This window comes from Mustelus asterias, chromosome 11 (genome assembly GCF_964213995.1).
Source record: "Mustelus asterias chromosome 11, sMusAst1.hap1.1, whole genome shotgun sequence".
NCBI lineage: Eukaryota > Metazoa > Chordata > Chondrichthyes > Carcharhiniformes > Triakidae > Mustelus > Mustelus asterias.
The window spans coordinates 65,523,687-65,547,117 of NC_135811.1; the positions used below are offsets into that span (position 1 = coordinate 65,523,687).

Sequence of the window (23,431 nt, forward strand, 5' to 3'; positions counted from 1 at the left end):
CCAAATGCGCGACCAAAGGCAACTCATCAACCCTTCACCCCAGGTGAGAGACAACAGATAATGGCTTCCCTGGGTAAATTACAACCTAGAAGCGCAAACACTGAATTCTGGGAAGAATTAGACACAATCTGGGTAGGACACCAATTACACCTGAGAGACGTACACCAGCTGATCAGGGCAGCATGTCCAGCAGATAAGTGGAGGCAGGTAGCAGGTGGACCCGCCGCTCCTCCAGCACAGGATTATAATGGGGGATGGTGGACACATGCAGTCGCCCTAACATCAGAGATAGATGCCCAACAGGCACCCTTCACCCAGTTTAAAGCAGAGATTCAGAGGGTATTAGGGAATGCTCCCACTAACTGGAGCAGAATTACCACAACAAAACAGTTAAACGGGGAAGGAGCTTCTGAATATGGAGAACGGTTGTTCCAGGTATATCAAGAGTGCTCAGGACAAGAGCGTTCATCCAGGTTTTTAAGGATGGACTCTCCAGCGCTCACCAGGTCATCCTAAAAATGGGAGTGATTATGTCTCAAGATTACGATGAATTGGTAGAGTGGGCTAGCGGAGTACTGGGAGAAGAGAAATCCCAGGCAAGAACAAGGCTAGAAAGAGTAGCAGCCTACAGTAATGGGAATGGAACAAAGTCTAAACTGACTTGCCACAATTGTGGCCAGCAAGGACACTTTGCGAGGGATTGCGGGACTCCACGGAAAGGGAACAGATTTGGGAACAGTGGGAAACATTGCAGCCACTGTAATAAATATGGACACACAAAAGCAGTGTGTTGGAATAAGCATGGGAAACCCTCGACCCGATCCATGACTACAGCAGAACCGGAGGAACCACAGGACCTCCGGGGTCAGCAAGTTTGACGGTCTGCAGCCCCCATCCACAAGGGTGAGAAGGAGGGAAGGATTTACGTGTCAGCACTAGTAGGGGGCAGGCAATGTGAGATGCTAGTGGACACAGGGGCATCCATATCTGTCACCGACATACCCTTACCCACTACAAATAAAATGATTTACCTGACTGGGATAGGAGGGAACAAAACACCTGCCTACCTGAGCAAGACCACGTTAGTAGAGATAAATAATCTGTATATACCAATGAGGTTTTATGTGTGCAAAAATAACGAGGGTACAATAATGGGAAATGATCTGATGAAAGAATATGAGACTGAATATGATAGACTGTGGAAAGGGAGAATTAATCTGGCCAAGACAGGACGGTCAGAAAACGAGAATAGGGAAACTTACAAGTCACCTCGAAACTATTAGAGTTTCATCACCAGAAATTAGGAATTAGAAACAGGAGGGTTCGGAGCCATCTGTGCCTCTGTCCCCGGAGTATGGGCTAAAACAAAGTTAGATACCAGTTTGACTAAAACGGACCCAATAAAGGGACCGGAACATAAGCCACACCGACAATACCCAATCAAACCAGAGGCAAAAAAAGCTGTAGTGGAGATAGTTAAAGGATTAGTGGAAAGGGGGATTCGGAGAGAAACCACAAGCACTACTAACTCCCCAACATGGCCAGTGAGCAAGCCTGACGGAAGCTATAGGCTCACGATAGATTACACCGGACTCAATAAAGTCACGTCCAAATTGCACTCCATTGTAGCAAGCCCTTCGACAATCCTGATTGGACTGTCACAGGAGCATAAAATATTCACAGTATTGGACATAGCCAACGGATTCTGGTCCTTACCATTGGATCCCGAATCCCAAGACAAATTCGCCTTTACAGGGGGAGACAAGCAATACACTTGGACTCGTTTACCACAGGGATTCCACAACTGCCCCGCTATATTCTATCGAGCAATGAGTGACACCCTGAACAGAGTAGAACTGCCAGAGGGTAGTACGGTCCTACAATATGTAGACGATATTCTGATAGCTTCAGAGTCCAATTCAGGACATCAAGAAGCCTTATATTTAGTACTGAATGAATTAAAAGCCACAGGGTTAAAGGTGAGCCCCAAAAAGACACAAATCGGGAAAACACAGATCCTATACCTAGGACTCCTTATAGCCCAAGGACTTAAAGAACAAAAGAACAAAGAACAATACAGCACAGGAGCAGGCCCTTCGGCCCTCCAAGCCCGCAGCGCTCCCTGGTCCAAACTAGACCATTCTTTTGTATCCCTCCATTCCCACTCCGTTCACGTGGCTATCTAGATAAGTCTTAAACGTTCCCAGTGTGTCTGCCTCCACCACCTTGCCTGGCAGCGCATTCCAGGCCCCCACCACCCTCTGCATAAAATATGTCCTTCTGATATCCTTGTTAAACCCCCCCCCACCTTGAACCTATGACCCCTCGTGAACGTCACCACCAACCTGGGAAAAAGCTTCCCACCGTTCACTCTGTCTATGCCTTTCATAATTTAAACACCTCTATTAGGTCACCCCTCATCCTCCGTCTTTCCAGTGAGAACAACCCCAGTTTACCCAATCTCTCCTCATAACTAAGCCCTTCCATACCAGGCAACATCCTGGTAAACCTCCTCTGTACTCTCTCCAAAGCCTCCACGTCCTTCTGGTAGTGTGGCGACCAGAACTGGGCGCAGTATTCCAAATGCGGCCGAACCAACGTTCTATACAACTGCAATATCAGACCCCAACTTTTATACTCTATGCCCTGTCCTATAAAGGCAAGCATGCCATATGCCTTATTCACTACCTTCTCCACCTGTGACGTCACCTTCAAGGATCTGTGGACTTGCACACCCAGGTCCCTCTGTGCATCTACACCCTTTATGGTTCTGCCATTTAGCGTATAGCTCCCCCCTACGTTAGTTCTACCAAAATGCATCACTTCGCATTCATCAGGATTGAACTCCATCTGCCATTTCTTTGACCAAATTTCCAGCCTATCTATATCCTTCTGTAGCCTCTGACAATGTTCCTCACTATCTGCAAGTCCAGCCATTTTCGTGTCGTCCGCAAACTTACTTAAAGAAATGCCAACGGACCGAAAGAAGGCAATACAACAAATGCCACGACCCGTCACCGTAAGAGGGGTCAGGAAGGTGCTGGGACTATTCAACTATAGCCGGAGTTTCATCCCAGGGTTCGCAAAATTAGCAGAACCCATACAAAGACTAGTCAAAGGGGGAAAACCAGCTTTAGATCCCATAGAATGGGGACCCGAGCAGGAAGAGGCTTGCACTAAACTAAAAACAGAACTGATATCAGCCCCTGGACTAGGATTACCCGATTCTAATAAGGACTTCCATATCCATTGTAGCAATGATGGAGGGTTCTATTCCGCCGTGATAACACAAGACCATGGCGACAGAAAGAGACCCATAGGATATTATTCCACAGCAGAAGGGCCGGTAATTACCGGACTGCCAAGGTGGATAGTCGCCTGGGCTGTAAAGGTTAGCGAGCCAGTAATCGTGGCAGGGAATATAATCCTTCACACCAAACACACCTTGGTGGAAATGTTGAACACGGGAAAACTAAGGTCAGACTCAAACATGAGAAGGGCTAAGTGGGAAGCTGTCCTCCTACCTCCAAGCAAGTCCGTGGTAATAATAAGGGATACAGGGAATAACCCAACAGAAGTGATTTTAGACGAAGGAGAGCCACACAATTGTGAAGATATAGATAGGGATGAAGAAGAGGGTAAGATAAAGGATATACCCTTAATAACAGCTGAGGAGACCCTTTTTGTGGATGGGTCACGCAAATATGTGGAAGGATCACCCCAAACAGGGTGGGCAGTAGTGAATGACAAATTAGAGACAGTAAGGTCAGGAAGGATTGATGAAGGTCCATCCGCGCAAGTGGCAGAACTAGTGGCACTCACACAGGCACTAGGGTTATCTAAAGGTAAAACGGTAAACATCTATACAGACAGTCGCTATACATTCGGAATCATACATGACTACATGTCAGCATGGGGAAGAAGAGGGTTCATAACCACAGGAGGGACCCCTATTAAGCACCAGCAAAGAATTGAGGCATTATTGACAGCTAGCGAGAAATCTAGAGAAACCGCAGTAATCAAAATTAAAGCGCACCAGAAAGAGCCAGGAAGAGATAACCCAGACTGGTTAAATTTCAAAGGGAACCAAGCCACAGACAGGGCGGCACAGTTAGCCTTAGGACAGGAGACAATTGGCGAGCTGCCAATAGCAGCAACAGAACAGGCAGGTGACGAAATAGATATTCGGGACTTACATGAGGATACCCCAAGGGAGGAAAAGGAGAAATGAAAAGCACAGGGAGCAGCCAAAGGGACTGATAACGTTTGGAGATGGGAAGATAAGGTAATAGCACCAGAGTGCATACAAAACACCCTATTGGAACTACACCATGGACTCTCGCATGTGGGTAGAGAGGCCATGATAACTAGTATAGGAAAGGAATGGTGGTGGAAAGCAATGGGAAGAGATATAGCCCGACACTGTGACCAATGCGTGACGTGCGCGCAACACAACCCTGGTCGACCCATAAAAATTAAAATGGGACACCAGCCGAGACCAAAGGGATCCTGGGAACATCTGCAAATAGATTTCACAGGGCCACTACCACAATCCCATGGCAAACCTTATTGTCTGGTTATTATAAACCAGTTCACCAGGTGGGTAGAAGCGTTCCCTACTACAAATTGTACTGCTACCACGGTGGCTAGGATATTGGCAGAAGAGGTAATCCCTAGATGGGGTGTACCCCTACAAATCGATTCGGACCAAGGGACGCACTTCACTGGAAAGGTGGTAAAAACACTATGCCAATTAATGGGGATAAAACAAAAATTTCACATCCCTTCCCACCCACAGAGTTCTGGAATGGTGGAACGCATGAATAGAACATTAAAAAATGCATTAGCTAAAGCCATACAAACATCAGGGAAAATGTGGACAGAGGTATTGCCCACGAGCTACCACAAACCGGATCACCGGATTAACCCCTTATGAGCTAATGACAGGACGGGCGATGCAATTACCTGAAAGCATCATAACAGGTAGGACCGATGTAGGTCCACTAAAAGATAAAATCAGGAGATATGTTCTGGAACTAAGCACCCAACTAAAAGGGATGCGCAAATTGGTAAAGGACAATCAGGAAATAAAAGACGCAGAGAGAGAGCTTGAAATGCTCCCTGACGTCCCAACAGTGGGAAGTCGCGTCCTAGTAAAAACATTACCTGACAAACCAGGGTTTGCACCAAAATGGAATGGGCCATATGAAGTTATAATTAGTGGAGACACCTGTGCCTGTATAGACATAAGAGGGAAAGGGGTCTGGAAGCATTGGACGCAGCTAAAACTATACAAGGGGGCAAATAAGTAATTAAATCGATGAACTAACGAAAATGCTTTCCCCAACACAGGCAAAGACTGCAAGCAAGAACGACTGGCGCGCGCGGGTTGAATAGATAATATAACTTGTAAAGATTATATGAATTATAGTGTTAGGTTTGATATTTGATCGTTGCGAATATATATGTAATCGCATATGTAACTGTACTACTTTGCGTTGTCGCGACTGTAACTTTAACTGGATTGGAGGATAACTTGTTTTACAAAGCTCACATACATTTACACGGGAATCAAACTGTATGTTACCCGTTAGCACAATCGGTTGAAGCCCTATTTGTAGCCACCCCTGGGTGGACTCCTCATGACTTATATACTGTAGATACATCAGATACACCCTGTAAGGGACAAATTGGCAAATATAAAAGAGGTAGACAGGGGAGATGTGTGGGACTTGTAAACCCCACAGATCCTGTGTGCAGAGGGTTCCAACAGGGGGGAGGAGAACCTTGTTCAGATACTGCAAGCTATCCGCTTTGTTTTATGGGGCAGGGATGGGGATGTGCCTATGCCTTGGTCCCTAAGAATGATTCCTGCGTACAGACGCAGTGCGTCCTTCAACATTGCCGGGTTAAGGGACAGTTTACTTGCACTTGTGATGAACAGAAATGTCCGAATATAACCGCGGGAAGACAGCTTATTTGTGGACAATGGAATGGAACTCACGTAAGCTCAGCCAAATGGACATACCCATTTGATACTTACCAGGTGGTGGGATCAAACGGGGAGTCAAGTAAACCGAACAATTGGCAATATGAACAAACTCATAATCAAGACACTAAATGTTACCGGGCTAAGAAGGGATATATGTTCCTCTTCAATGGTACTTACATAACAGAAACACAAAACCTCCCAAACTGTTTTGCAGTAGGAACAATCGGACCACTGACTGTTCCATGCCTCAGAAGGGGCATATTTGGAGGAGAATAGTAACTCGGGACATCAGCAAAGAATTCTGCGCTGACTGGGAAGCCCCGGGCACAATGGGATCCTCACTGGGATATGGGTTCCTTGGAGCCTTATCTCTGGGGGGCAGCAGGAGTGATTAGTGCAAAGAATAGGATCATATTCTTTGTGGACTAACAGTCCTGGGAAACAGCACTTCAAAAGCACTGGAGGCTGTTAACCAAGAAATGGCTGAACTCAGATTATATGCACAACAGACACGATACGCAGTGGACTATCAGTTAGCACAAGGGGGTGTGTGTACAATTATAGGCAATAAATGCATAACCCATGTCACAGATGAGTCCTATAACATTACACAGGTCATCAATAGCATCAGAGAACAACTTGATAGCTTCAGACAGGGACCCAAGAAAGGAAGTAACTGGCTGGAATGGCTAGTGGGGGGGTCCTGGGAATCTTACTTATTACATGGATTGGTCATACTCATTTCAATTGTAATTGTCTGTTGTCTCATTGTTGGATGCCTAAAAGTCTGTTGCAAGGTGATGGTGACTAGAGCCAGTGTATACATCGAAGAAGAAACCCCGATGAAGATCCCCAAAGACATCAGAAGAAACGAAGAAGGAAAGAAGAACAAAGAATTATACATATAAAAATTGTACTGTTGGTCTAAGGATTAGTGAAACTCATAATCCGACCAAAAGCGGGGACTGAAGGAGGAAAAATATACAGATGGGTACACATAAGATGGTGGCCTGGCACACAGTCACCTGGGAAAAAGACATTAAACAGACACTGACTTTCAGTACAAACAGCCACCTGAGATTAAAACATAAAGGACAGACAGCTATCCAAAGTTAAACATGCAGGAATCAAATCTTACAGGAAGCCAGCCAGGGCTTAAAGATAAGGACAATAGGGATAGATAATGAGATTAACTACAGGTGGGATCGGGAATACATAACTGCAGGAAAACCAACTACTGTATGAATAGGCCGAAACTAAAGTCATTGAGAGTCACTGCCGTAGGAAATGTATCCATTCATAGAACAATGCGATGTTAACATGCTTATGTCTGTATCTGTCTGTATTTGTCTATAACGATGTGTTTAACGATCAATCACCTACTTGATTACAATGATGTGATAATGGCTAGATGTCCGGTCCATCTATTGTGTAAAGGGTATAAAGATGGACCGCTTCTATTGTCTCATTGAGAGAAGGTTTTGCTGCTTGTTAGTGCCTTTTCTCCACGAAGCTTCGTCAAATAAAACTGTATTGTTGAAACCTTCAAGCCTGACTCACAAGTGGCATTTTTCCCACAACACGACTATCTAAGCTGATCTGTGTCCCTCATTATTTTATAGACCTCTATGAGATCACCCCTCAGCCTCCTATGCTCCAGAGAAAAAAGTCCCAGTCTATCCAGCCTCTCCTTATAACTCAAACCATCAAGTCCCGGTAGCATCTTAGTAAATCTTTTCTGCACTCTTTCTAGTTTAATAATATCCTTTCTATAATAGGGTGACCAGAACTGTACACAGTATTCCAAGTGTGGCCTTACCAATGTCTTGTACAACTTCAACAAGTCGTCCCAACTCTTGTATTCAATGTTTTGACCGATGAAGCCAAACATGCCGAATGCCTTCTTCACCATTCTGTCCACCTGTGACTCCACTTTCAAAGGAGCTATGAACATGTACCCCTAGACCTCTTTGTTCTGTAACTCTCCCCATGCCCTACATTAACTGAGTAAGTCCTGCCCTGGTTCAATCTATCAAAATGCATCACCTCGCATTTGTCTAAATTAAACTCCATCTGCCATTCGTCAGTCCACTGGCCCAATTGATCAAGATCCCGTTGCAATCGGAGATAACTTTCTTCACTGTCCACCATGCCACCAATCTTGGTGTCATCTGCAAACTTACTAACCATGCCTCCTATATTCTCATCAAAATCATTAATATAAATGACAAATAACAGTGGACCCAGCTCTGATCCCCGAGGCACACCGCTGGTCACAGGCCTCCAGTTTGAAAAACAACTCTCTACAACCACCCTCTAGCTTCTGTCAAGAACAGTAAGAAGTCTCACAACACCAGGTTAAAGTCCAACAGGTTTATTTGGTAGCAAATGCCATAAGCTTTCGGAGCACTGCTCCTTCGTCGAAGGAGCAGTGCTCCGAAAGCTTATGGTATTTGCTACCAAATAAACCTGTTGGACTTTAACCTGGTGTTGTGAGACTTCTTACTGTGCTTACCCCAGTCCAACGCTGGCATCTCCACATTCTGTCAAGAAGCCAATTTTGTATCCATTTAGATACCTCACCCCAGATCCCATGAGATTTAACCTTATGCAACAACCTACCATGCAGTACCTTGTCAAAGGCCTTGCTAAAGTCCATGTAGACAACATCAACTGCACTGCCCTCATCTACCTTCTTGGTTACCCCTCCAAAAACTCAATCAAATTTGAGACACATGATTTTCCACTCACAAAGCCATGCTGACTGTCCCTAATCACTCCTTGCATCTCTAAATGCCTGTAGATTCTGTCTCAAATACCTTCCAACAATGTACCTGGCCAATTTTCCACAGAGCGGTGTAAATTCCGGTCTTGCAGTTGGCAAAGGACACAATTAGTTATGGGGCACAATTCTTCAATGCCATTGGTAGAATCTTGTTCAGGCACATAACCTTTGCAGTCTTCTGGGCCAGCATTTGTTGTCCACCCTCATTATCCTTGAAGTGAGTGGCTTGCCAGGCCATTTCAGAGAGCAATGAAGAGTCAACCACATTGCTAAGATTCTGGAGTCACATGCAGACCAGACCAGTAAGGATGGCAGATTTCCTTCATTAACAGACATTCATTCAATATGATCATGGCTGATCCTCCATCTCAATTCCCATTTTCTCCCCATACCCCTTGATGCCTTTAAAATCTAAAAAATTATCTCTTTCTTGAATACATTGTGATTTGGTCTCCACAGCTTTCTATTAGTGAACCAGATGGCTATTTACGACAATGGTTTCATGATCATCGTCTGGAATTAAAAGTCCAACTTTTTTTTATTCAATTTAAATTTACCACCTGCCCTGGTGGGATTTGAATCTCCAATGGGATTGTGAGTCCCCAAAACATTACTCTGGGTCTGAGTTACCAGTCCAGGTACTGCTCCTTTCATGCTCTCCTTCACTCACCACCACAAATTACCTTGAGACAAAGCATCCCGAGGCCTTATTCATTGTGGCCGGGGACTTCAATCAGGCCAAGCTCAAGAGCTACCAAGATACCACCAATATGTTTCCTGTTCCACCAGAGGCCCAAACATCCTAGACCACTGCTACAGAAATATCAAACATGCCGACCACTCTATCGCCCACACAGACTTTGGTAAATCAGGCCACAAGGCTGTGCTCCTGCTCCCGGCTCACAAGCAAAATCTGAAAGGGGAGAATCCATCAAAGAAATGTTGGTCTGAGGAATCGGATGATCTCCTACGGGACTGCTTAGAGTTAGTGGACTGGTTAGTATTTAAAAACTCTGCAACCAGCCTGAACGGGTACACCAGTACACGAACTGACTTCATTAGTAAGTATGTAGAAGACTGCGCCAAAGAAGCAAATCCACATGTTTCCCAACCAGAAACCATGGGTGAACACCATTGCCTGCTGAAGCCCAGGTCTGAGATGTTCAAGTCAAGCGACCCTGACCTATACAAAGAACATTCCGGTTTCCTCCCACAGTCCAAAGATGTGCGGGCTAGGTTGATTGGCCATTCTAAATTGCCCCTTAGTGTCCCGGGATGCATGGGTTAGAGGGTAAATATGTAGGGATATGTGGATAGGGCCTGGGGGGATTGTGGTTGGTGCAGACTTGATGGGCCGAATGGCCTCTTTCTGCACTGTAGGATTCTATGATCTATGAACATAAGAAGTCTCACAACACCAGGTTAAAGTCCAACAGGTTTATTTGGTAGCAAAAACCACTGGCTTTCGGAGCACTGCTCCTTCGTCAGGTAAGTGGGAGTTCTGTCCACAAACAGGGCATATAAAGACACAGTCCCCAGTCCAACGCCGGTATCTCCACATCGAGACAAAGAAGCCAGATATAATCTACAAAGCTGTCAAAAGACAGTTCTGGACCAAGCTATAATCCCAGACTAGCCACATGGACTCCAACAACAATGGCAAGGTCTGCAAGACATAACAAGCTACAAGATGAAGGCAGATAAAATTGCCAGTTCCAATGCACCCCTCCCTGATGAGCTCAATATATTCTATGCCTGTTTTGAGCAAGTGGTCAGCGAGAGCACGTCCTCCACCCCGGAAGCCTTGAATGAACCTGACTCCGAGATCACCATTGCAGACGTCAGAGCAGCCTTCTCAAAAGTCAACCCACAGAAAGCAACTGGCCCGCATGGGGTACGCGGACAAGCAGTCAGATCCTGCACGGACCAGTTGGCGGGGTATTACACTAACCTGAGGTCCCTACCTGCTTCAAGAGGACAACCATCATCCCAGTACCAAAGAAAAGCCAGGCACTGTGCCTTAATGACTATCATTTGGTGGCTCTGATATCCATCATCATGAAGTGCTTTAAAATGTTAGTTATGGCACGAATCAATTCTGGCATCCCAGATCACCTGGATCCACTGCAGTTGACCTGCCGCCGCAACAGGTCCACAGCAGACGCCATCTCCCTGGCCCTACATTCAACCCTTGAACACCTCAATCAGACTCCCATTCATAGACGACAGCTTAGCCTTTAACACCATTATTCTTACGAGACACATCCCCAAACTTCGTGGCCTGGGGCTCGGCTCCTCCCTCTGCAACTGGATCCCGAACTTCCTAACCCACCCACCGCAATCAGTAAGAATAGGCAACAACAACTGCTCCACAATCATCCTCAACACCGGTGCTCCGCAAAGTCGGTGTTCTCAGCCCCTTACTATACTCCTTAAACACCTCTGACTATGTGGCCAAATTCCCCTCCAATATGATTTTCATAAGAACATAAGAAATAGGAGCAGGAGGCCATCTAGCCCCTCAAGCCTGCTCTGCCATTCAATAAGATCGTGGCTGATCTGATAGTGGGTTCAGTTCCACTTACCCGCCCGCTTCCCATAACCCTTAATTCCCATGGTTAAAAATCTATCTGTGACTTAAACGTTTAACGAGGTAGCCTCTACTGCTTCATTGGGCAGAGAATTCCAAAGATTCACTACCCTCTGGGGGAAGAAGTTCCTCCTCAACTCTGTTCTAAATTGACTCCCCTGTATTTTGAGGCTATGCCCCCTAGTTCTTGTTTCCATTGTAAGTGGAAATAACCTCACTGCTTCTACCCTGTCTAGCCCCTTCATTATCTTATGTCTCTATAAGATCTCCCCTCAACCTTCTAAACTCCAATGAGTACAGGCCCAGTCTACTCAATCTCTCCTCATAAGCTAACCCCCTCATCTCCGGAATCAACCTGGTGAACCTAACCCTAACCCTTCCAAAGCTAATATATCCTTTCTTAAATAAGGGGACCAAAATTGTACACAGTACTCTAGGTGCGGCCTCACCAGTACCCTGTACAGTTGCAGCTTTTATACTCCATCCCTCTCGCGATAAAGGCCAACATTCCATTTGCCTTCTTGATCACCTGCTGCACCTGCAAACTGAGTTTTTGTGATTCATGCACAAGGAGCCCCAGGTCCCTCTGCACAGTAGCATGTTGTAATTTTTCACCATTTAAATAATAGTCCATTTGACTATTATTCCTTCCAAAGTGGATAACCTCACACTTACCAACGTTATACTCCATCTGCCAGATCCTTGCCCACTCACTTAACATATCCAAATCTCTCGGCAGACTCTGTGTCCTACACGCAATTTGCTTTCCCACTCATCTTTGTGTCATCCGCAAACTTTGTTACCCTACACTCGGTCCCCTCCTCCAGATCGTCCATGTATATGGTAAATAGTTGGGGCCCCAGCACCAATCCCTGCGGCACGCCACTAGTCACTGATTGCCAACCGGAAAAGCACCCATTTATTCCGACTCTCTGCTTTCTGTTAGATAACCAATCCTCAATCCACGCTAACACTTTACCCCCAACTCCGTGTACCTTTATCTTATGCAGCAACCTTTTGTGAGGCACCTTATCGAATGTCTTCTGGAAATCTAAATACACCACATCTACCGGTTCCCCACTGTCAACCGCACTCGTTATATCCTCAAAAGATTCCAGTAAATTAGTCAAACATGACTTTCCCTTCATGAATCCACACTGCGTCTGCTTGATTGAACCATTCTTTTCCAGGCGTCCTGCTATTTCTTTCTTAATGATAGATTCCAGCATTTTCCCAACTACGGGTGTTAAGCTAACCGGCCTGTAGTTACCTGCCTTTTGTCTACCTCCTTTTTTAAACAGTGCTTTCAAGTTTCAAGACCCACCATGGTGGGTCGGATCTCAAACAATGACGAGGAGTACAGGAAAGAGATAGAGAATCTGGTGAACTGGTGCGGCAACAATAATCTCTCCCTCAATGTCAACAAAATGAAGGAGATTGTCATCGACTTCAGGAAGCATAGTGGAGGGCGTGCCCGTCTACACCAATGGGTCGAAGTAGAAATGTTCGAGAGCTTCAAGTTTTTAGGTGTCCAGATCACCAACAACCTGTCCTGGTGCCCCCATGCCGACACTATAGTTAAGAAAGTCCACCAACGCCTCTCCTTTCTGAGAAGATTAAGGAAATTTGACATGTCCGCTACAACTCTTACCAACTTCCACTGAAACACCACGGAAAAGATTCTTTCTGTCTGTATGACAGCTTGGTATGGCTCCTGCTCTGCCCAAGACCACAAGAAACTACAAAAGGTCGTGAATGTAGCCCAATCCATCATGCAAACCAGCCTCCCATTGATTGACTCTGTCTCCACTTCCCGCTGCCTCGAAAAAGCAGCCAGCGTAATTAAGGACCCCACGCACACCGGACATTCTCTCTTCCATCTTCTTCCATTGTGGACAGTGCTGAAGGTTACAGAGGGACATAGATCAGCTGCAGTGCTGGGCTGAGAGGTGGTAAACGGAGTTCAAAGCGGAAAAGTGTATGGTGATTCACTTTGGAAGGAGTAGCAGGAGTACTGGGCTAATGGGAAGATACTTGGTAGTGTGGATGAACAGAGGGATCTGGGTGTCCATGTGCATAGATCCCTGAAAGTTGGCACCCAGGTTGATAGGGTTGTTAAGAAGACGTACGGAGTGTTAGCTTTTATTGGTAGAGGGATTGAGTTTCGGAGCCATGATGTCATGCTGCAGCTGTGCAAAGCTCTGGTGCGGCCGCATTTGGAGTATTGCGTACAGTTCTGGTCACCGCATTATAGGAAGGATGTGGATGCATTGGAAAGGGTGCAGAGGAGATTTACTAGGATGTTGCCTGGTATGGTGGGAAGGTCTCATGAGGAAAGGCTGAGGGATTTTAGGTTGTTTTCGTTAGAGAGAAGGTGGTTAAGAGGTGACTTAATAGAGGCATACAAGATGATCAGAGGATTAGATAGGGTGGATAGTGAGAGCCTTTTTCCTCGGATGGTGATAGCTAGCACGAGGGGACATAGCTTTAAATTGAGGGGTGATAGATATAGGACAGATGTCAGAGGTAGGTTCTTCACTCAGTGGTAAGGGCGTGGAATGCCCTGCCTGCAGCAGTAGTGGACTCGCCAACATTAAGGGCATTTAAATGGTCATCGGATAAACATATGGATGATATTGGAATAGTGTAGGTTAGATGCGCTTTAGATTGGTTTCACTGATCGGTGCAACATCGAGGGCCGATGGGCCAGTACTGCGCTATAATGTTCTATGTGGAAAAAGTTACAAAAGTCTGAAGACACATGCCAACCGACTCAAAAACAGCTTCTTCTCTGATGCAATCAGACTTCTGAATGGAACTACCTTGCACTAAGTTGATCTTTCTCTACAGCCTCGCTATAACGTATCACTACATTCTGCAATCTCTTTCCTTCTCTATGTACGGTATATTGTCTGTTCAGCGCACAGGAAACAATACTTTTCACGGTATACTAATACATGCAACAATAATAAATCAAATCAAACCATGAACTGAAGGTCCCACAACCCTTGGCGATAATGATAGATCGGGGAATATGTCAGGTCATGAGGTTGCAGATTGTGGCTGTACACAATTATGCTGCTGATGGCCCACAGCACCTCATGGAAGCGCAGCTTGAGTTGCAAGATGTGTTTGTAATGTGCCACAAATCAAAATGGATCTTTACCGCTAGGCTACTGCCTCAAACGTCCCTCCTTCCAGCACATAAACTGCAGCAGTTTAAGAAGGCAGCTCATCACCATCTGGTCAACGTCATAAATACTGGCCTTGCCAGGAGAACCACATCCCAAGTAAGAATTTTTAAAAATTGAATGGCAGAACAAGTTGTAGGGACAAAATGGTCTCCTCCTGTACCTACTTATGTTCTCTTCCAATGTGGTGGTTTCCACCTGTAAAATTCACCTTGTACGGTGGTACACCGATAGCAAAACAAGGTGTTGAACATACCTTTGAGGTGTTATCAGCCCATATCTGGTGGCCTCACTCATCCTGTGAGGCTGCAATGCTCTGTGGCTGTTGGAACTATGATTCATTTTGCTGCTTTGAACTGAAATATAAAGAATTTGCACTGTTAAACCCGAAACAAACTATGAAAGTTACTTTGCGTACAAATATATCATACTTCCTCACAATTCTGCCACTATGGGCAGCACGGTGGCACAGTGGTTAGCACTGTTGCCTCACAGCACCAGGGACCCAGGTCACTGTCTGTGTGGAGTTTGCACACTCTCCCTGTGTCTGCATGGGTTTCCTCCCAGAGTCTAAAGTTGTGCGGCTTAGGTGAATTGGCTGTGCTAAATTGCACTCGTGTCAAGGGGGCTAGCTAGGTAAAACGGATAGAGCCTGGGTGGGATTGTGGTCAGTGCAGACTCGATGGGCCAAATGGCTTACTTCTGCACTGTAGATTCTATGATTCCATTAGGAGTGGTCTGAAAAATATGTGCAGTCAAATTACTATTTTTTACTACAACAGTACTTCTTTAACTGTAACATATACTCATCCTTCGTCTCTCCAAGGAGAAAAGACCGAGCTCCCTCAGCCTATCCTCAGGGAAGTTATTTCCATGACTTCAGTTTTATCAACATTAACTTTGTAACCTGAGTAATAGCCAAACTTTATAATCTTCTCTTTTCAGAAAGAATATGGATGTTGTAGGATCTGATAAGTATAGCAGGATGTGATCAGAATATGTCAATTTGTGCTCTTCTTCCCCAGCTATAACACCTTATATGTCCTTACTGTCTCTCACCATTTGTGCTCAGGATTCTATGCATCTAGTGAACAGAAGGGGGAACAGAGGACAATCCTGTCTTGACCTCCTCTTGAGTCCAAAGACTTCAGAAATATGACCATTCGCTCTGACAGAGGCCTGTGGATTTGAATAAAGGATCTGGACCCGCGGATTACAGGGTCAAAGGTAGGGTTCTGAAGACTGTGGAGGAACAGAGAGATCTTGGGGTCCATATCCACAGATCTCTAAAGATTGCCACTCAAGTGGATAGAACTGTAAAGAGAACTGTAAAGAAGGCCTATAGTGTGTTAGCTTTTATTAACAGGGGGTTGGAGTTTAAGAGTGGTGGGGTTATGCTGCAACTGTACAGGACCTTGGTGAGACCACATTTGGAATATTGTGTGCAATTCTGGTCACCTCACTATAAGAAGGATGTGGAAGCGCTGGAAAGAGTGCAGAGGAGATTTACCAGGATGCTGCCTGGTTTGGAGGGTAGGTCTTATGAGGAAAGGTTGAGGGAGCTAGGGCTGTGCTCTCTGGAGCGGAGGAGGCTGAGGGGAGACTTAATAGAGGTTTATAAAATGATGAAGGGGATAGATAGAGTGAACGTTCAAAGACTTTTTCCTCAGGTGGATGGAGCTATTACAAGGGGGCATAACTATAGGGTTCATGGTGGGAGATATAGGAAGGATGTCCGAGGTAGGTTCTTTACGTAGAGAGTGGTTGGGGTGTGGAATGGACTGCCTGCAGTGATAGTGGAGTCAGACACTTTAGGAACATTTAAGCGGTTATTGGATAGGCACATGGAGCACACCAGAATGATAGGGAGTGGGACAGCTTGATCTTGGTTTCAGATAAAGCTCGGCACAACATCGTGGGCCGAAGGGCCTGTTCTGTGCTGTTCTATATACTAGTTGTTCTAGTCAGAATATGAATGTCTAATTTGGAACAGTTGAAAAGTATAAATCGATATATGAATTATAAAACGTGGGGAATGTTGCAGAAATAGGTGCAAAGAATTTAGGAGCAGTCGGCCATTCCGCCCTTTGAGCCTGCTCTACCAGTTTAATCAATGATAGTTGTTGTGATTGTGGTTTAACTCCAGTTTGCTGGCTGCCCCCATATCCGCCCCCACCGTCACTGTGCAAACACCAAACTCAGCCTGGAATCAGTTCCGTGACTCTGGCTGCACTGCTTTCATAGGAAATCCACAGAAAACACCATCACCGGCTGGGAGAGCTTTCCTCCTCTGCCCACTGACCGCCCCTGTCCCCATCCTCCCCGACCGAAATCATCTCCCCTCCCATGGCTGCAGTCAGTGCTCCCTCTCCCGCTGCCTCACCCCGTCTCCCTCTCCCTCACCCCGTCTCCCGCTGCCTCACCCCGTCACCCGCTGCCTCACCCCGTCACCCGCTGCCTCACCCCGTCACCCTCTCCCGCTGCCTCACCCCGTCTCCCTCTCCCGCTGCCTCACCCCGTCTCCCGCTGCCTCACCCCGTCTCCCGCTGCCTCACCCCGTCACCCGCTGCCTCACCCCGTCTCCCTCACCCCGTCTCCCTCTCCCCGTCTCCCTCTCCCTCACCCCGTCTCCCTCACCCCGTCTCCCTCTCCCTCACCCCGTCTCCCTCTCCCTCACCCCGTCTCCCTCTCCCTCACCCCGTCTCCCTCTCCCTCACCCTCACCCCGTCTCCCTCTCCCCGTCTCCCTCTCCCTCACCCCGTCTCCCTCTCCCTCACCCTCACCCCCACCCTCACCCTCACCCCCACCCCGTCTCCCTCTCCCGCTGCCTCACCCCGTCTCCCGCTGCCTCACCCCGTCTCCCGCTGCCTCACCCCGTCTCCCTCTCCCGCTGCCTCACCCTCGCTTTCTTTCTGCTTCACTCGGTGCCTCTCTCGTTTGGATTTGGCGCCTGAAGCAGCATCAAAACAACGGTCACCGGAACCGGAAATACATCATCCACCAGGCAGCGTCAGTTGAGCGGATATGATGTCATTTGCGGGCGCCTGGTCCATGAGTTGATGGGCCCTGGATGCCAATGGGGAACTGGAGGGGAGATAGAGTTCGGGAACACTGAGCAGCAAACATGGGATGCACAGTGGTTAGCATTGTTGCCTCACAGCGCAAACCGCACACACACATTCTCCCCATGCCTGCATCGGTTTCCTCCCACACTCCAAAGATAACGTTTTAAAGTTTATTTATTATTGTCACAAGCAGGATTACATTAACACTGCAGTGAAGTTACTGTGAAAATCCCCAGGGTAGGTGGATTGGCCATGTTAAATTGCCCCTTAGTGTCAGAGGAATTAGCAGGGTAAATATGTGGGGTTACAGGGCTAGGGTGGGATAGTTGTTGATGCAGGCTTGATGGGCCAAATAGCCTCCCTCTGCACTGTAGAGATTGTATGATGCTGTGATACTGACTAGGAGTAAGAGGAGTGAGTGAGAAGGGAACCTTCCGCAACGTTGAACTGTTCAAGTTAAAAGTGAAAGTTTATTTATTAGCCACAAGTAAGGCTGCAATTATAAAATTATAAGGGATAGGATTTATAGTTATTTGGAGAGTAATGAATTGATAGGTGATAGTCAGCATGGTTTTGTGGCAGGTAGGTCGTGCCTTACTAACCTTATTGAGTTTTTTGAGAAAGTGACCAAGGAGGTGGATGGGGGCAAGGCAGTGGACGTGGTATATATGGATTTTAGTAAGGCGTTTGATAAGGTTCACCATGGTAGGCTTCTGCAGAAAATGCAGATGTATGGGATTGGGGGTGATCTAGGAAATTGGATCAGGAATTGGCTAGCGGATAGGAAACAGAGGGTGGTGGTTGATAGTAAATATTCATCATGGAGTGCGGTTACAAGTGGTGTACCTCAGGGATCTGTTTTGGGGCCACTGCTGTTTGTAATATTTATTAATGATCTGGATGAGGGTATAGTTGGGTGGATTAGCAAATTTGCTGATGACACCAAAGTCGGTGGTGTGGTAGACAGTGAGGAAGGGTGTCGTAGTTTGCAGGAAGACTTAGACAGGTTGCAAAGTTGGGCCGAGAGGTGGCGGATGGAGTTTAATGCGGAGAAGTGTGAGGTAATTCACTTTGGTAGGAATAACAGATGTGTTGAGTATAGGGCTAACGGGAGGACTTTGAATAGTGTGGAGGAGCAGAGGGATCTAGGTGTATGTGTGCATAGATCCCTGAAAGTTGGGAATCAAGTAGATAAGGTTGTTAAGAAGGCATATGGTGTCTTGGCGTTTATTGGTAGGGGGATTGAATTTAGGAGTCGTAGCGTTATGTTGCAACTGTACACAACTCTGGTGCGGCCGCACTTGGAGTACTGTGTGCAGTTCTGGTCCCCACATTACAGGAAGGATGTGGAGGCTTTGGAGAGGGTGCAGAGGAGGTTTACCAGGATGTTGCCTGGTATGGAGGGGAGATCCTATGAGGAGAGGCTGAGGGATTTGGGATTGTTTTCGCTGGAAAGGCGGCGGCTAAGAGGGGATCTTATTGAAACATATAAGATGATTAGAGGTTTAGATAGGGTGGATAGTGATAGCCTTTTTCCTCTGATGGAGAAATCCAGCACGAGGGGGCATGGCTTTAAATTGAGGGGGGGTAGTTATAGAACCGATGTCAGGGGTAGGTTCTTTACCCAGAGGGTGGTGAGGGATTGGAATGCCCTGCCAGCATCAGTAGTAAATGCGCCTAGTTTGGGGGCGTTTAAGAGATCCGTAGATAGGTTCATGGACGAAAAGAAATTGGTTTAGGTTGGAGGGTCACAGTTTTTTTTTAACTGGTCGGTGCAACATCGTGGGCCGAAGGGCCTGTTCTGCGCTGTAATGTTCTATGTTCTATGTTCTAATTAACACTGCAATGAAGTTACTGTGAAATTCCCTTAGTTGCCACGTTCCGGCGCCTGTTCGGGTTAATGCACCTAACCAGCACTTCCTTCAGTCTGTGGGAGAAAACCGGAGCATCCGGGGGAAACCCATGCAGACATGGGGTGAACGTGCAAACTCCACACAGACAGTGAACCAAACCGGGAATTGAACCTGGGTTCCTGATACTGTGAGGCAGCAGTGCTAACCACTGCCATCCAAAGTTCAAAACAACATAAAAAGTGAGTGAAAAAATGAGTTCAAAACAGCATAAAAAGCTCAGCAAAATGATGGTCAAGTGATATGTGGAATTGACAGTGGAACAGAGGGAGCTGGGATACAGGTGATCGGGCCGATTGAGATCTTGTGCAGTCTAAACAGGCACCTAGAGGACTAAAGCAAGGAAGTGCTGATAAAATTTAGAATGAGTGCAGAAAATATTTCCAAGAATCAGAGGTGAACTTTAATTTCAAGCATAGATTGAAGAAGAGAAGGCCTGAAGTAAATAGAACATAGAACAGTACAGCACAGAACAGGCCCTTCGGCCCACGATGTTGTGCCAAGCTTTATCTGAAACCAAGATCAAGCTATCCCACTCCCTATCATCCTGGTGTGCTCCATGTGCCTATCCAATAACCGCTTAAATGTTCCTTAGATGCGGAAAATATTTTTCCCATTAGTGGAAGGAGGACCAGAGTAAACCAGTTTAAGGTGATTGGCAAAAGGAGCAATCATGACCAGAGTGGGAGGAATGAGTCTGACAGTGGGCTATAGGCAGATTCAGTCTTGTCATTCAAAAGAGAATTAAATCATCTGAAGAGGAAAAAAATGTAGGTATGCAAGGAAAAGGCAAGGGAATGACAAAAAATTTACTGTTACACAAACACCACCACTCAGGCCACAAATGCTCCCTCCAATCCCCAGCTGCTTTCTATTTATACCGAGTCAGCTGACCACCACACCATATTGCCAATGGTTACATTGTCTGCCTGGCCAGCTGACCCTCACAACATGTTATCATTAGTTATAACACTGGCTGCTTCCCATGGGGCAAGCCTCTGCTTGCTCAATAAGGCAGCTCTTACTCCACACAGGCCATGGGATATCTATTGATGATCCCCCATAGCCTTCGTAGTCATCATAACACCCCACCCTGCCCCTTTGGGTCCCTGTCTCCTCCAACATCCCCGCTGTGAGAAGCTCGGTGGAGGTCCTTCTGGGTCAGGCAGTGTAAACCGAACAGGGGATCCTTTTAGGAGGAAGCATCACAGAGTTACTGAAGCAGGTTCCTCCTCAGATTCCACTTCAGCCCAGAGATCCACTTCTTCACCCTCCATCTCCGAGTCCATACTTTCACTATCCAGAGGGGCCAATTTGGAGTAAGCTGAGGGCTGGCACTGGCAGTAGCTATCTCCATGGCCGGTGGAGGAGCAGCTCGGGCAATGTGTCCCTGCTGCTGAGCTGGTCCTGTTGGGTTTTACCGTGAACTTTGACCGGGTAAGATACTGATCCTGTTTTCTGGTAAGATAATGATCCCAAGGACCCATCTGGGACCATCCCCAAAGTTGCTTACGTGCATCAGATCACTCACTGAAAAAGTTCTTTCCGTTCCCGTGGAATAGAGTAATACAGTGCAGAAACAGGCCCTTCAGCCCAACTGGTCTATGCTGACCAGTTAGTCCCAACTGCCCATGTTTGGCCCATATCCCTCTAACTTTCCCAACCAAGTACTTACCAAATGCTTTTTAAATGTTGCTTTTGTACCTGCCTCATACACTTTCTCTGGCAGCTCATTCCATGTACGCACCACCCTCTACGTGAAGAAGTTGCCCCTCAGGTCCCTTTTAAATCTTTCCCCTCTCACCGTAAACCTACATCCTTTAGTTTTCAATTCCCCTTCCCTGGGAAAAACACTATGTATGTACATCCTATCTATGTCCCTCATGATTTTATACACCTCAATAAAGTCACCCCTCATTCTCCTACGTTCCAAGGAAAAGTCCTAGCCTGGCCAACCTCTCCCTATAACTCAGACCCATTGGTCCTGGCAACATCCTCATAAATCTTCTTTGCACTCTTTCCAGTTTATCAATGTCTTTCCTATAACAGGGTGACCAAAACTGTACACAATACTCCCAAGTACGGCCTCACCAACAACTTATACAACTATAACACAATGTTCCAACTCTTATACTCAATGTTCTGACTGATGAAGGCCAGTGTGCCAAATGTCTTTTTCACCGCGTTGTCTACCTGTGACGCCGCTTTCAACGAACTATGTACTTGTACTTCTAGGTCTCTCTGTTATTCAACACTCCCCAGGGCCCTACCATTCACTGTATAAGTCCTATCCTAGTTTGACTTTCCAAAATGCAACACCTCACACTTATATGTATTGAAATCCATTTGCCAATCCTCAGCCACCTTCCCTAACTGATCAAGATCCCCCTGTAATTTTTGATAACCTTCTTTGCAATCAACAATACCTCCTAATTTAGTATCATCCGCAAACTTACGAACCATGCCTTGTACATTCACATCCAAATCATTTGTATAAATAACGAATAACAAGGGTCCCAACACCTGAGGCACACCACTGGTCACAGGCCTCCAGTCCGAGAAACAATTTTCAACCATCACCCTCTGCTTCCTACCATCAAGCCAATCTTGAATCCAATTAGCTAGCTTTCCCTGGATCCCATGTGACCTAACCTTCCAGACTAGCCTGCCATGCAGGATGTTGTCAAAGTATTTGAATCAACCTTACACAGTGAAATAACACCATACCAGTGAGGTACATCCCATGCCCTCAGTGGATGAAGGCCTGACTGAACTCTCAAACTTTTCAAAGCTGTGGCTTGTGGCAACATCCCCATGCAGAAAGATCCAGGCTGCCGAACACATTTATTACCCACTTTGGCAGATTCTACTTTAACCTTCGCAATTTGAAATCAATTGTGAACTAGAAATACTTCAAAGCATGGTGCCCATTTTGCAGGGCCTTTAAGGGTTCCTTTTTGATGATGTGTTGGTTCACAGTACAACAGAGATTCACAGCAGCCTTAGAGTGCCTACTGCTAATGTTAAATGAGAAGTGTGACCAGAACACCATTTTGCTTCCTGGGCTACGTCATCAGCAATAAAGACATCACGGTGGATCCATAAAAAAGTAAAGCCGGTGGCAGGTTCCCAAACCTGTTCTCAATTCGAAACCTCCAGCGATTCTTTGGAGAAATAACAAATGACTTTAAAATGAATGGGGGAAAAGAAAGTGATAAGGTTTGTTAAACAGATAATCTCCTAAATAGGAGGTGGAGAAATCAAGATAAAGAAAAAAGGAGTTAGTAAAATTGATAGAGAAGGAGCGGGAGATGTCGAAATGCATAGAGAAAGCAGAATGAGTAAAGTTAGCTGAATAGATGGAGATGGAGAAATAGAAAGAGATAAACAAATAGAGATATCCGAGATATCAGGATACAAATGTTTCAGGTGGAATAGAGAGAGATGTAAAAGGGGTGGGGGAGTTGCTCTACTGGTTAAGGAGAATATCACAGCTATACTGTGGGAGGACACCTTGGAGGGCTCATACAGTGAGGCAATATGGGTAGAGCTCAGGAATAGGAAGCGTGTAGTCACAATGTTGGGGGTTTAGTATAGGCCTCCCAACAGCCAGTAGGAGATAGAGGAACAGATATGTAGGCAGATTTTGGCAAGGTATAAAAGTAACAAGGTTGTTGTTTAGGGAGATTTAAACTTCCCTTATATTGACTAGGAGTCACTTAGTGCTAGGGCCGTGGATGGGACAGAGTTTGTAAGCAGCATCCAGGAGGGCTTCTTGAAACAGTATGTAGATAGTCCAACGAGGGAAGGGGCCGTCCTGGACCTGGTATTGGGGAATGAGCCTGGCTAGGTAAATGTTTCAGTAGGGGAGCAGTTTGGGAACAGTGACCACAATTCA

The 23,431-nt window shown here is 46.2% G+C and overlaps 2 protein-coding genes across 3 annotated transcripts in view; both read right to left on the minus strand.

The window, feature by feature from the left end:
* The window catches only part of LOC144500566 (kinetochore protein NDC80 homolog), a 187,135-nt gene extending 169,602 nt beyond the window's left edge, over nt 1-17,533 (minus strand). The window contains exons 1-2 of the mRNA XM_078223687.1: nt 17,458-17,533; nt 14,815-14,914 (exon numbers count right to left, since the gene is read on the minus strand). Of these exons, the coding sequence (XP_078079813.1) occupies nt 14,815-14,900 (86 nt within the window). The 5' untranslated portion in view covers nt 14,901-14,914; nt 17,458-17,533. The remainder of the gene's footprint in view (nt 1-14,814; nt 14,915-17,457) is intronic.
* The window catches only part of LOC144500567 (uncharacterized), a 1,101,151-nt gene that overhangs the window by 175,705 nt on the left and 902,015 nt on the right, over nt 1-23,431 (minus strand). Inside the window, exon 1 of one of the 2 annotated variants that reach the window (XM_078223692.1) lies at nt 12,396-12,409. The exons of the other annotated variant lie outside the window; for it this stretch is intronic. The gene's annotated coding sequence lies outside the window, so the exon portion shown is untranslated. Of the gene's footprint in view, nt 1-12,395; nt 12,410-23,431 lie in introns of those variants that run through there. 2 annotated transcript variants of the gene reach the window in all.